The sequence below is a fragment of the Bufo gargarizans genome, chromosome 2 (assembly GCF_014858855.1).
Source record: "Bufo gargarizans isolate SCDJY-AF-19 chromosome 2, ASM1485885v1, whole genome shotgun sequence".
Classification (NCBI taxonomy): domain Eukaryota; kingdom Metazoa; phylum Chordata; class Amphibia; order Anura; family Bufonidae; genus Bufo; species Bufo gargarizans.
The window spans coordinates 75,445,182-75,460,352 of NC_058081.1; the positions used below are offsets into that span (position 1 = coordinate 75,445,182).

The following is a 15,171-nucleotide window of genomic DNA, read 5'->3' on the forward strand; positions in this document are numbered from 1 at the left end:
TGGCCAGACTGCACTCACTTCCGCCTCGTTCGTTCTTCTCTCCGCTGGCCACGCCCCCCGTCGCCCAAGCAACTCGCGCCTCACCACCGCTCCCGCCCCACTCCCCACTAACCCTTTCCTCACCAGTCCTGCCCAGCCAAGCCTCTTCATGGACGTCCTCCCCCACCGCTGCGCTCCTCGTCCGGACTGACTTGAAGCAGGCATTGGCTATTCGTTCAGTCCTATAAGCCTAACCATCCCATAACCTCCACCCCTCACCCAGCCCCATATAAATAAAACACACCACACCACTGCTTGGATTTAATCGGCCACAGCAGCCGTTTATTAAATAAATACAACATAAATATAACATGAGTTAACCCCTGACGAGGGAGGTCCTAGAAGCCCCAATAACTTTATAACCACTGGAACACCTGCGTCTCCATCTTGCCCCCAGCCGTTGAACCAAGCTCGGAGGCAGCAACTGATGGACGCGTACTTAGTTCCTATCAGCTCCTCAATGAGAGTCCAGCCCCTCCCGCGGGGCCCTCCCATCCTCAAGTACCACCATATTTCATCACCACTTCAAGGACCTCCCCCGCCTCCAAGAACGCGCAGCTTGACTACCTCAACCCTGCGCGTCCCTCCACATCCGCAAAGCTATCTCCACTCCACTCTGGAGCCCCAGAGCCCACAAATCCGTACCCACCGCATTCAGGTGCACCCCATCTGCCCTCCAAAACGCACCCTCACCCTTCTCCAATACCTCATGCCGCACCACCACACCACCATTCCTTGCCATAAAACGGCCCACCGCTCTGTTCACCTTAATCCTAGCCTTATTCAGGCTCTCTACCGACCTCGCACCTCTCCACACCTTACGCGGCACAATATCAGACCAGACAACGATAACCCCCGGAAACAACGCCCAAATCCTGAGCAAGTCAAACTTGACATCCCGCACCAATTCCCTAAACGGACGCTTCCCTAAATCATTCCCCCCCACGTGCAACGCCAACACATCAGGAGGACGATCTAAACGAACGAAACGATGCACCTCCCTCAACACTCCGCCCCACAACATACCTCTGACGCCTAACCACCGGACCGTAGCCAACTCCGGACTCACCCCCAACTGCCGCCCACTCGGCCTCACATCCGCTCTAATCGCACCCCAGAACACATAGGAGTGCCCCAAAATCCACACCAACGCCGCCGCCATCCGACCTGTGAACACAAAAAAGGGGACAAAATCAACATCACCTCCCACCTCCTTACTCTACAACAATGCAGGCCGCACATACGATTTAAAGCGAACCGACTCCCAACGCCCAATCCGCCTAATCACCTCCTCACTGGCGCCCACCCTGGCTGCCTCAGTTGCCGCACCAATTCTGAATGAATGCCCAGAATAATCCTTGACCGGCACCCCCAAAACCGTCAAACATTTTCTAAAGACCGCCAGAAACTGAAACCGAGACAAAAAGGAACCATCCTCATGCCTCAGAAACGGGACCTCATCCCTCCCCAGCCTCGCGCCATACGATTCCGCACACCTCACCGGGCACATACTACACCCCGGCACTGCAAACAACGTAAAACGCAGCCCCCTACCCTCCTGATCCGTTTTAGACCTGCGAATCCGAATATGCAACCTATCCCCCACCCACTCAACATCCTCGCTCCTAAGGCCCCCCGCTCTCCTAACACTCCCACACACCAACTCCCCCAAGCGAAAGGCCCCAAAGAACGCCAAAGCAAACGCCGCCTTAAATAGCCCTAGCTCCCACCCCGAACTACAAACACCACTCAACCTGTCCCCCATTCGCACCAACAACTCAAAAGACACCGGCCTCCGACAATCCGGCACCCTGCCCGCACCCCTACGCCAACCCTTCAAAACCTGTCGCACCAAAAAACTCTTAGTCAAATCGGCCAGCCCCCGCCACTTAAAACCAAACGCTATACCTGAAACAAGATGATTCACCCTGGACACCGACCACCCCTCACTCTTCAACTGCCCCAACAACATCAACAACCGTACTTCGCCGTCCACTCCGCCAGCTCCCCACGTCCCATTCCACGCCTCCCAGGTCGTCCACGCCTTACCATACTCCCTCCAAGTACCCGGACTCAACGAATCCCTCAACAACCCCATCACTTCTCTTCCAGGATCGCCCACAGCCACGCCGGACACTGCAGACCCTCCGCCTCCGCTTCTGGCGCAAGAAGCCGGAACCGCTCCCACTGCAAACGAGAAAGAGAATCCGCCACTGAATTAGCCACTCCAGCCACATGTTCCGCCACCAACCACACGTTAAGCGACAAACACCGCAATACCAAAAACTGTAACAGCCTAACCACCGGCGGGGAAGATGCGGACAAACTGTTAATAGCCTGAACCACCCCCAAATTGTCACAATGAAAGCGCACCTTCCTGTTTTCCAATTTCTCGCCCCACAACACCACCGCCATCACAATGGGAAAAAGTTCCAACAAGGCCATGTTTCTTACCCACCCCCGACTTACCCACGACTCTGGCCACGTACCCGCACACCATTGCCCCTGGCAGTAGGCACCAAACCCCACCCCCCCGGACGCGTCGGTATATAACTCACAATCCACGCTATCACACAACTCCGCCATCACCAAAGACCTACCATTGTACTGACCCAAAAACTCCGCCCACACCCTCAGATCCCCTTTTAACTCTTTACGTAACCTGATAAAATGATACGGCACCGACACACCTGCCGTAGCCGCGGCCAACCTTCTACAAAAAATTCTACCCATAGGCATAATTTGACAAGCAAAATTCAATTTACCTAACAATGACTGCAACTCCCGCAACCTAATCTTCTCCCTCCCAATGGCCCTATCAATCTCCTGACGCAAATCCACCAACTTATCCTGGGGAAGCCTACACTCCATCCGTTCCGTATCTATCACAATCCCCAAAAAACACAATTCCGTCACCGGACCCAACGTCTTCTCCTGCGCCAACGGAACCCCAAATCGCGCAAAAACCGACTGCACTGTATGCAACAACAAAGAACAAACCCGGGAATTCGCCGGCCCTAAACATAAAAAATCGTCTAAATAATGGATAACGGAGGCACAACCGGAAACTTCCACCACTACCCATTCCAAAAAGGTGCTAAAGGTCTCAAAATATGCACACGAAAGAGAGCAGCCCATCGGCAAGCACCGATCCACAAAATATTCCCCCTCCCAAAAACAACCCAACAATCCCATGCTCTCCACGTGTACTGGAAGCAGGCGAAAAGCCGCCTCCACATCAACCTTAGCCATCAACGCCCCCTGCCCCAACCGCCTCACCCACTTCACAGCCGCATCAAATGAGGTGTAAACCACTGAACAAAGATCAGGATCTATACCATCATTGACCGACGCACCTTTCGGGTAAGACAAATGATGAATGAGCCGAAACTTGTTCGGCTCCTTCTTCGGCACTACCCCCAGCGGAGACACCCTCAACCCCCCAATCGGCGGCTCTTTAAACGGACCCGCCATCCGCCCCAACTCCACTTCCTTCCTCAACTTCTCCGTCACCACCTCCGCATGAACAAGCGCAGACCTGAGATTCTTAAGAACCACAGGCCCCGCCGTGACAACCGATGGAATCCGAAAACCAAACCTAAAACCATCCCCCAACAACCCAGCCGCAACCCGATCCGGGTACCTATCTAGGAACCCCTGCATCTCTTCCACCCGCACCGGCGTCCGTCCCTTTTCCAGAACCATCCCCCCCCTTATTCCGTCCCCCTTTGAAACAACGGTTAGCGCCATGCGCTCCCCCACACCCCGTGCACTCGTGCTTAAACTTGCACTTGGCCCCAAATCTGCAATTTCCTTCGTTGAAAAGGAAACACAACCCTTTAGCCGATGCCGCTGCCAACGCCCCCGGGGAAGATCCCCCGGACTCCCCCCGAAAGGACTGCCCAGCCCTAGGAGGCGCCGTCACCCTCAACCACAACCCAATATCCTTATGATCCCACCGGATATCAGGCCTAACCGCCTTACGCTGCCGGAACTGCTCATCGTACCTGAGCCAGCCCACCCCCCCATAAACTCTATACGCCTCCCCAATAGCGTCCTGGTAGCAAAAAAGCGCCGAACAACATTCCGGAGCCCTTTCCCCAATGACACTTGCTAATATGGCAAACGCCTGAAGCCAATTAGCAAAAGTCCGTGGGATCAAACGGTGCCGCCGCTTCTCCTCCTCCTCTTTTTTTCCTTCGTCCTTCTTTCCTCTATCCAAATTAAACCTTTCTAACGGAAGCAGCGAGAATATCTCCACATACTCGCCCTTCCAAATCTTTTCCCTCACCTCCTGCTTCAAATGAGCCCCCAGCGGCCCCTCAAAGCACACATACACCTCACCGCGAGCCCTATCATCCAACCTCTGCCCCTCCCCTTCTCCACCCGCCTGCGTCTCAACCGACACCGACCCCAACCCAGCCGCAACCCCCCGCGCACCAACCCCCGACCCCGGCCCCACTCCCCACCCAGGCGCCGGAGACCCCCCACCAGCTCCCATCCCCGACAACCATCCCGCCAATCCCCCCAACAACTGCCCCAAACCCTTACCAAACTCCCCCATGGTCCCCCCCCCACCCACCGGGAGACCCTGCCCTAACATGGATCCCCAAGCAATCTCACCAGGCACCACGGGCGCTGTGACTCCCGCTGCCGAAGGTCCTGACTCCTGCCGCACGGACACTGCTCCATCATAGCTCCTGGACGTCGACGGCTGCTCCTCCTGGACCACTTGCACGACCCTCTGCACCACACTGGCCGGACACCGAGCCTCCGCCACTGCAAGGGGACCTTCATCCACGCTGCTCAAATCTTCTCTGGACCTGCGCCGGTATTCGTCCTCCACCAACGCAGTCCGAGGGACCCGATCCTCCTCAAACAGCCGAGTGGACCGCCCGCTAAAGGAGGGACTGGGCCGGTCCACCGTTCCCGGTCCCGAATCCTGCTGCACAGCCGCAGGGAGTGGGGGAAGGGGCGTCCCACTCCTCACAGGGCCCCGCCGCGTATCGGGATTCCTCCCACGGCGGGAGCGGCTCGCAGAAGCCCTAGCGGCCGCTCCCCGCCGCCGAGGGTCCACAGAGGGGCTCCCTACTCGGCGCCGGGCCCGGGGGGTGACTTCAGGGCTTAGGCGCGCCGGCGGAATACCACGCCGCGGCCGGGCAGCCCGAACATTAGGGGAAGCCACAGGAGCAGGTGAAACTATGCAGGCACCAACCTGCTCCTGCAGCCAGCCAGGCCCCCTCACCTCCGCTTCCCTCCTCAGCCTCTCCAACATCTCCTCTACTGACAGTCCAGGCGCCGACATGCTGCTCCGATTCCGTCTCCTGGCCAGACTGCACTCACTTCCGCCTCGTTCGTTCTTCTCTCCGCTGGCCACGCCCCCCGTCGCCCAAGCAACTCGCGCCTCACCACCGCTCCCGCACCCCACTCCCCACTAACCCTTTCCTCACCAGTCCTGCCCAGCCAAGCCTCTTCATGGACGTCCTCCCCCACCGCTGCGCTCCTCGTCCGGACTGACTGCACTATTGTCTATTGTTTCTGATGTAGGCTATTTATTTCAATGTGGTCAGAAGAAGGGTGTCATTCCATTCAATAACAGCACACAGAGATTTTAAAAAATGTTTAAAACTGTTCTTTTGATTATACAAGGATGAAGCCTTATTAATCTCCTCCCTGGACTGGTAACAATGTGGTTTATCTAAACACAGGGGAGTCATGATGTACAAGTTCTTGCCAACCAGTATCAAAAGGGATGGGGCCGACTAAGGCTGGGCCCTGTCTCTCCGAGGCTCTTATAGCAGCCCTTTGCTCTGCCTCTAGGATATGAATGCACTTGGCATAGGATTCCTGAAATAAAACCACAAAAGTCCTTTATAGTTTTACAGCATGTTCTGCATCAAGAGGTTCTGGAAGTGGACTCTGGGCAATGGAGATTTCGATAACTGTTGGCCAAATAAGCATCCACCCCATCCCCGCTTCCCCCTAATATTATACTGTATGAACCTGTACTGAACCAAGTCATGTTGTGTCTATGGAGGGAGTAAAAGTGAGCGGCTGCTCAAAACCCCCAAGACACCTATCTTGAAGAATGACAATAGAGAATTCCCTAAAATAAATCCAGCATGGCAGATCCATTGCTCACATGAGAATGTGTAACAGAAACCCATGAACATTAGATGGTCTGTAACTGAATATCTAATAGTCACTGGACTATTCAGCCACTGTGTGATGGTATTGTTTAGCCATTATATGGTGGTATTATTCAGCCACTGTAGGATGGTATTATTCAGCTACTTTTTAGCTAGTATCATTTAATCCCTGTATTTGAGTCACTTTATGGCAGTATTGTTAAGCCACTGCATGGCAGTAATATTTAGTTACTATATGCTGGCATTATTTAATCCCTGTATTTCAGACTCTTTATGGCAGTAATATTCAGTTACTGTATGCTGGTATTATTAGTCCCTGTGTGTATTGGTATTTTTCAGTCACTGTATAGACATAATATTCAGCTACTATATGCTGGTATTATTCTGCCACTGTATGATGGTAATATTCAGCTACTATATTTCAGACTCTTTATGGCAGTAATATTCAGTTACTATATGCTTGTATTATTAGTCCCAGTGTATATTGGTATTTTTCAGTCACTGAATTCATGGCAGTATAATTAAGCACTGTATGGCAGTAATATTCAGTTACTATATGCTGGTATTATTAGTCCCAGTGTATATTGGTATTTTTCAGTCACTGAATTCATGGCAGTATAATTAAGCCACTGTATGGCAGTAATATTAAGTTACTAAATGCTGGTATTATTTAGTCCCTGTGTATTGGTATTTTTCAGTCACAGTATAGAGATATTATTCAGCTTCTATATGGTGGTATTATTCAGTCACTATATGGCGGTACATAGTTTCCTCCACGACTAGACCATAACTACATCCAGATGTAAGCTATTGTCTATGGCTGACCTCACCGTAACACTTACTCTAGACATTAAAACAAGGTTGTGAAATTCTGCACCAGACAGCAGGCGTTATCACCATCAGAGGTCTTCATGTGTTTATGTAGAGGATATGAAAAGACAAAAGACAGACAGGTAAGACGAGAACGATGGAGCCGCTATGTGTAAGTGTATTAATAACCCAGGAAGTGGTAGCTGATGCGCCCCACAAGGATCAGGGATGTGTAAAGCAGGGTGGGGAACGCCTTCCCAATCGCCTGCATTCAGAACAAAGAGAGGAAAGCCCCTCTCTCCCAATGCTTCCTGGACAGGCTCTGCCGTCCATTGTCCAAGGACAGATATTGTCCTTGACAGACGCCGTCTGACAGTCTGACCACAGGCCGAAATGTGCTGCCAAGAGCCCTTTTAAGATGGGGTAACCCTTAATCCTCCACCTGGGGACTACAACCCTTTTTTTGAAATACTTGCAAATTCAATAGACAATTATAACAATGTGTAAGTTGGCCTAGGATCTTCTTTTCACTTAATTGTATGTTTAATGTCAGGGTGCGGCTGTAAAGAATATTATTTAATTACGGTACTAATGTTTTATAGGTACATAATATTGCTGTGCAGACTAATTCTAAATAGGTCATGAGGACATCACGATAGTGGGACCTACGGAAAGCCTAATTTCTCCAGTTAACCCTTAAGGGCTCATGCACACGACTGTATGTATTTTGCGGTCCGCAAAAAAATACGGATGACGTCCGTGTGCATTCCGTATTTTGCGGAACGGAACAGCTGGCTCCTAATAGAACAGTCCTATGCTTGTCCGTAATGCGGACAATAGTAGGACATGTTCTATTTTTTTTTTTGCGGAACGGAAATATGGACATACGGAAACATAATGCACACGGAGTAACTTCCCTTTTTTTTTTTGCAGGCCTATTCAAATGAATGGTTCTGCATACGATCCGCAAAAAAAAAAGAAACGGACACGGAAAGAAAATACGTTTGGGTGCATGAGCCCTAAAAATAAGACTAGCACTGGAGCCATAATTACAGCTAATGCACGCCCTAAGTACTGAGCCTGAATAGGCCCCACCACAATCATCGCCATGCTTCACTTGATTATGAGCAATCGCAATGATATCGGTCAATGTTAACAATAAAACTAGGACTTATGATGCCACTAAAATAATTATTGGTGGCACAACTGATGTGTAATTGTGGCTCATAGTGACATTTACACTACATATTACTCCTGGTTTTTATGTTCCCCAAGACTGTACTGTACCATTATCTGTATATACCACATATCCCCTCCCCCAAATAATAAGAAATACATAAAATAAATAATACCACCATACCATAGCAATATTACCACCATACCATAACTGTATAATGCTACCACACCACAGCTGAACAATACCACAGTACCGTACCTGAATAATACCACCATACTGTAACTGAATGATACCACCATATCAAAACTGAAAAATACCATCATACTGTAACTGAATAACACGACCATTTCATAACTGAATAATATCTCCATACTGTGACTAGATAACACCACTATACCATGACTGAATAATACCATCACAGAGAGAATGAATAAGACCACCTAAACGGGACTGAATAATCCAAACATACTATAACTGAATAATGTCACCATACAGTAACTGAATAAAGCCAAGGGATGAGATACCACTTGGAACCGAACCTGAGTTCGGGAAATGTTTTTTTTCACAGTAGAAATCAATTTATGAAGTTATTACGCAAAGTCTTGCAAGACTACACTAAGTAATACGTTCAGCTCTTCTGAGCCAATACATTCTAATACTGTACGGAGCGCTCGCTCTGTACAGTATTGAAACCAGGGACGGACATACCGCATGTATTTAAAATGATGAAACTGAGCCAAACGGATCCGTCCTGACACACAACGTAAGTCAATGCACCATAATGACTATGATGCAGTCAGCTCAGGTTTGGGGAACTGCGGTCGGTCCTGGAGATGCGCCCAACACATGGGCCATGTTTCCCGGGCCAAGGTTGTATGAATCAGTCCTAAGCCTGGGGCTATGTCTAGACTTTTTGTGATGCTTTTGACTGATTCTTTTAGTACATGGATTGCAGGATAAAACTTACCAGGAAAGATTAAAGGACCTTAACATGTATAGCTTGGAAGAAAGACGAGACAAAGAGGATATGATAGAAACTTTTAAATACATAAAGGGAATCAACAAGGTAAAAGAGGAGAGGATATTTAATAGAAGAAAAACTGCTACAAGAGGACATAGTTTTAAATTAGAGAGGCAAAGGTTTAAAAGAAATATCAGGAAGTATTACTTTACTGAGAGAGTAGTGGATACATGGAATAGCCTTCCTGCAGAAGTGGTAGCTGCAAATACAGTGGAGGAGTTTAAGCATGCATGGGATAGGCATAAGGCTATCCTTCATATAAGATAGGGCCAGGGGCTATCCATAGTATTCAGTATATTGGGCAGACTAGATGGGCCAAATGGTTCTTATCTGCCGACACATTCTATGTTTCTGTCAAGTGACAGCTGCAGCGCATTATTGCATGAAAAATTCATTTACTGCTTCGGACTACAGCTGTAACTCAATAGTTAAAATCAAATAAAAATGCTACAAAAAAATCTAAGTGTAGGCTATCCTTGGGCGTAGACCTCCAAATGAATTCAGGAAAAGTAGGATCCAGCTACATTCAGCTATGTACTAAGTCCGTTACTGTAAAACTGACAGAGCTGCCAACTGGAAATTTTCATATTTTTTTGGGGGGGGGGGGGGGGGGGCGGGGGTCTAGTTATCCAAAAATCATGAACAGGCAACATTTTACAGACAAATAGGAAAACCATAATAAAAATCATAAGTAGTTAAAGAGAACCTTTCACTAGAATAAAAATATACAGACATGGAGAGCGGCGCCCAGGGACCCCCCTGCACTTACTGTTATACCTGGGCGCCGCTCCGTTCTCCCGGTATAGCCTCCGGTATCTTCATAGATAGGCTCCACCCAGGGGAACCTGCCGACATCTCATTCTCCCATGCTGTAGCGCTGGCCAATCGCAGCGCTCAGCTCATAGCCTGAGAGGTTTTTTTTTCTCTCAGGCTATGAGCTTAGCGCTGCGATACCAGAGGCTATACCGGGAGAACAGAGCGGCGCCCAGGTATAACAGTAAGTGCAGGGGGATCCCTGGGCGCCGCTCTACATGTCTGTATAGTTAGTTTAGATTTTTTATTCTAGTGAAAGGTCCTCTTTAAAGGTCTATAAATCAATATACTGATAAGAATTAATTACCAGTATTAACTAGAAACTAAAAAATAACCTGTTCAAGTTCTACCACCACTTGCCTGTCCATGACTTGACTGTCCGTGCAAAGAGGTATCTCCCAAGAAAGAGAACCATCTCGCCAGCGCCACCTATTGGAAGTGGCTCCCTATGAGTCAAGATCCAACTTTCCAACAAGCCTTGGGATTTGACAAGGGAATATAGCCAGCCTAAATATCCATATGTAGACAGCTGTTTCAGGGTGCTTGCCCCTTGTCAGTACGGAGTAAGATTCTGGCAGGCTGGGTGCGATAACTTGGAAGCGGCTTAGGCAAGATGGTACGCACGATGGTGCATATTCGTTTCCCAAGGAGAATTACCAATAGGTGTCCATACCATGGAGTACTTCCAGTGAGTCTCCATACAGGAGTGATCTTCAAGGAGATTCAGCGCCCTGCCTGCAGATTGTCCAGGAATTTCTGGAAGGTTGGCAACCCTGGTATATAACACCTCTATACCCTTAACGAATAATATATCTGGCCTGTGCAATATTTTCTGCTCCCAGGATTGGTACCTGCAGCCTGTTCCCCCTACTCTCCCCAAGAATGTGAATTCTGCATTCCAGCACCCTGACCACCACCCCCTCCAGGATTGTGAATATATCCTGTGTCTCGAACCCCCAACTGTCCAGGACTGTGCATGTCATCTGTATCCTAAACACCCATGCCCATCCCCAGGATTAGGCCGTGTAGCCTATATCCGAAACAACCAAGCCCCTCCCTAGGATTGTGCCATGTAGGCTATGTCCTGAAGTAGTGACAGCAGAGTTGTTGCTATGGGGGTGTAGAGGTAGATGTACCGAGACTCTGGAGTCTAAGGAGTTCCTTAAGGTTCCTCTGCCATGTAACAAGACATCATGTTATGCATGGCACATGGTAGGTGGATGCCGTATTACAGATTTTGCATTGGGGCACAGGAGGTATAGGGGCTCTATAGTTCTGTATCATATCAGTTCCCTGATGCCCGGCATTTCATCTTTCCTCAGCCCTATTCAACTGAATATACTTGAGCTACTGTATGCTGCCATACCAGACACAGCACATAGATGAAAAAGCTGTTTGGTAAAACATGTTGGGGGTATTGCAACCCCTTCTTTCAGGTATGGGTCCCCACTAGGGATGAGCAAATCAATCCTAACGAATCAATTTGTCTCGTTAGAAGCAGTTCTTCACCTGTCAGGAGCTGTCCCCACAGGTGAAGAAACGTCCACTTACCTGCTGATTGACAAGGTCGGACATCTAGTCCAGCCCCGACAATCTGGGCTCTGAGTAGCAGGAGTCGATGGTCAAATTTGGCTTCGAGAGTAGTGACTATGCTTGCACCTCTCTCCAGAAGTTTAAAGGGACACTGATAGGCTGAAAAAGCATAATTAGCTGTATACACTCACCTAAAGAATTATTAGGAACACCATACTAATACAGTGTTGGGATGCACATCCAGGGCACGAAGCTCCCTTTCCACCACATCCCAAAGATGCTCTATTGGGTTGAGATCTGGTGACTGTGGGGGCCATTTTAGTACAGTGAACTCATTGTCGTGTTCAAGAAACCAATTTGAAATGATTCGAGCTTTGTGACATGGTGCATTATCCTGCTGGAATTAGCCATCAGAGGATGGGTACATGGTGGTCATGAAGGGATAGACATGGTCAGAAACAATGCTCAGGTAGCCCGTGGCATTTAAACGATGGCCAATTGGCACTAAGGGGCCTAAAGTGTGCCCAGAAAATATCCCCCACACCATTACACCACCACCACCAGCCTGCACAGTGATAACAAGGCATGATGGATACATGTTCTCATTCTGTTTACACCAAATTCGGACTCTACCATTTGAATGTCTCAACAGAAATCGAGACTAATCAGACCAGGCAACATTTTCCAGTCTTCAACAGTCCAATTTTGGTGAGCACGTGCAAATTGTAGCCTCTTTTTCCTATTTGTAGTGGAGATGAGTGGTACCCGGTGGGGTCTTCTGCTGTTGTAGCCCACCTTTCTTTCCCATTCTGACATTCAGTTTGGAGTTCAGGAGATTGTCTTGACCAGGACCACAACCCTACATGCATTGAAGCAACTGCCATGTGATTGGTTGACTAGATAATCGCATTAATGAGAAATAGAACAGGTGTTCCTAATAATTCTTTAGGTGAGTGTATATGTATGCACAGGTCTTCTATTGTGTAATAAAAACATATAAGTCTAACCCCTGTCCACCTTATGAATACTGTAAAATGATGTTTTATAACCTGATAGAATCGCTCGTCTTTCTGCCCAAGGGGCGGCGTTTCAGCTTCACTTGCACCCAGCCAGCCTCCCCCCAACCGCCGTTCTGAAGCGCCGCCCAGCTCATCAATATTCACTTCGCTGGGCGGCTTCTGCGCTGCTGAGAAAAGTGCCCAGCGCAGGCGCAGAACGCAGAGGCTGAAGCGGCCTCAAAGAAGCAGAGGGGACGCAGGCACGATGTGATCCCGGCCAGTGAGGGTGCCGGGCGCATGCGCCGGATCTCGGAATGTCTGGGACAGCAGAAGCCGCCCAGCGAAGTGAATATTGATGAGCTGGGCGGCGCTTCAGAACGGCGGTTGGGGGGAGGCCGGCTGGGTGCAAGTGAAGCTGAAACGCCGCCCCTTGGGCAGAAAGACGAGCAATTCTATCAGGTTATAAAACATCATTTTACAGTATTCATAAGATGGACAGGGGTTAGACTTATATGTTTTTATTACACAATAGAAGACCTGTGCATACATATATACAGCTAATTATGCTTATTCGGCCTGTCAGTGTCCCTTTAAGTGTATTATCCCTACCTATAGGAATATTTATTTATGTCTGTAATTTGAATAGACCCCACTCTTTTTTCAAGAATTTTTTTAAAATATGTCCACTTTTGCTATAATTTCAGATGCCAGAGGGTGGAGATGCTCTTACTATTTTCTCTACATATGATATATTGTATACCATATATATAGTAGGTATTATAATTAGACATTTAGAGGGTACATATATGATGGTGTATCTTCCAGTCTACATAGACGCAGGAATATAGTACACATTATATAGACACATTGTTTCATAGCCAATGGATCATAAATGACAGCTCAACCTCCAGAGTCGTAGACAACACAATGCGGGACAATGTAACGAGGGGCGCGCAAAAGGACTGTGTTTAGGAAGCAGGCACTTATAGGAGACACTAAACGGATATGTACGCATTAAATGTCCTACCATATATCCGGCACAGACACTTAAAGGATAACTGTCATATTTTTATTTATTTGCTAGTTTATTAGAGCTAGGCATGCATACCTGAGTTAGTCTGTCAATGATTGCCCAAAGATCTGTAATTACCTTATAATAACGGCTTTCATTAATGTCTCCTTTCCACTGCTCCCTTAAAAGACCATTGCTATGGCCCATTTGTCTCCGGCTAGGAAGACAGAGGGGCGGTCCTTCACACTGCATGCCTGCATTAGGCTTCAGAGTGGGGAGGCGTGTCTCTCAGTAATCCAATCTGATTGGCTGGCAGGAAGCTGAGGCTACATAAAGTTTGAATTTTGTGACCTGAGGGAAAGCAGTTTTGGCCTCAGGGAACTGGCAGAGGAGCCATCTTGAGAAGATCCTCATAATGTAGGATTCAAAACAGCCGTAACTAAGGGGAAAACTCAAGGAAAACAGTGGTATGTAAAGAAACAAAAGATTGCTTTATGCTGCTGCAGCAGTAACATATGCTAAAATATCCTATAAGATAAGTATAAATACTACATTACAACCTATGTGGCAGCGCTGAGTTTATTTGCATTCTCATGGTAATATTTTATGTTACCTGTGTTTTTACATAATACTACATATTATTATTGGAAGACGAATGGTGCAGCACATAAGTGAAGTGATACATTCTGCTCTGCTACATCTGTATACAGTACATGCATATACCTATACAAACTGAAGACAATTTGGTAGTTATACACAATCTTTTCCAAAAGTGGCAGTCTCATCAGAGACAATCTTTCCCAGAATCGAGATGCCTTGGCTGCTGTATGGTAGCTGGTAGCTCCAGCTGGGAGAAATCTTATTTTGGGCCGGACATTCCCCTGGCACTGGTAGTATTACATGGTGGCAAGCTCCTGCAATTGGAGCACCTTTCTCTCTGAGACTACAGACACCAAAGGAGCAACTTTATCAGCAGAGTTTCCTTGAAGGAAAAAGAACAGTCATTTTAGAAGGTCCAGAACCATAAAGGCCTTGCAAGATAATGTCAGCAAGGTATTTGCTCGTTTATGGCTTTGCTGCTGTGGAAAGACTGCAAAGTGTACTTAGAAACATATTTAGGGACTACTACTACTGCCATCATTGGTGCTACCTATACACAGTTATTGGGAGGAGACTATATTGTGATATACTTTGGAACTATGCCTTTTGTAAAGAAAGACTTACATGTCTGTTCACTGTTCGCCATTGTATACCATGTGGGATGATTGCTAAATATTGTGGCTGTGTATCTAGGGCCAACTGTCGGTTTGGCAGTGCACATCTGCCTCTGTTCATACATATTGGCCACGGATACTTATGGCTGTGAATAGCTCTACTGTGACATGTGTATGTAGCTCCTCAGTTCTGTCTGAAGTGTGTGGCCAGACCCTGGCTGTGCAACAATGTCTGCTCCTGTCCTACAATGGTTGCTTCTGTGGTTCAAAGCCTGTTTCTGGTGCAAGCCTCAAACCTGTTCCAGAAGACTGTTTTCAGTGTATGTTCAAGAAGACTGTTTTCTGAAGTGAGTCTTTTGTCTCTACCTGCTCCAGAAGTCATTGCCATGCCTGCCTGCTATTTCT

The 15,171-nt window shown here is 48.1% G+C and overlaps 1 protein-coding gene across 2 annotated transcripts; it reads right to left on the minus strand.

Annotated features, from left to right (window-relative positions):
• Positions 1–506: 506 nt before the first annotated feature.
• On the minus strand, positions 507–5,547 carry LOC122929478. 2 transcript variants are annotated; one of them, XM_044283073.1, is made up of 2 exons: positions 4,663–5,547; positions 507–1,206 (listed from the first exon to the last, which is right to left on the minus strand). In XM_044283073.1, exons 1-2 carry the CDS (start codon positions 5,342–5,344, stop codon positions 608–610), a joined length of 1,281 nt encoding a protein of 426 aa, XP_044139008.1. In that variant the 5' UTR covers positions 5,345–5,547; the 3' UTR covers positions 507–607. The 2 variants fall into 2 exon arrangements, with proteins under 2 accessions (XP_044139008.1, XP_044139007.1); XM_044283072.1 differs by having other exon boundaries at positions 507–2,226.
• Between the last annotated feature and the right edge of the window lie 9,624 nt (positions 5,548–15,171).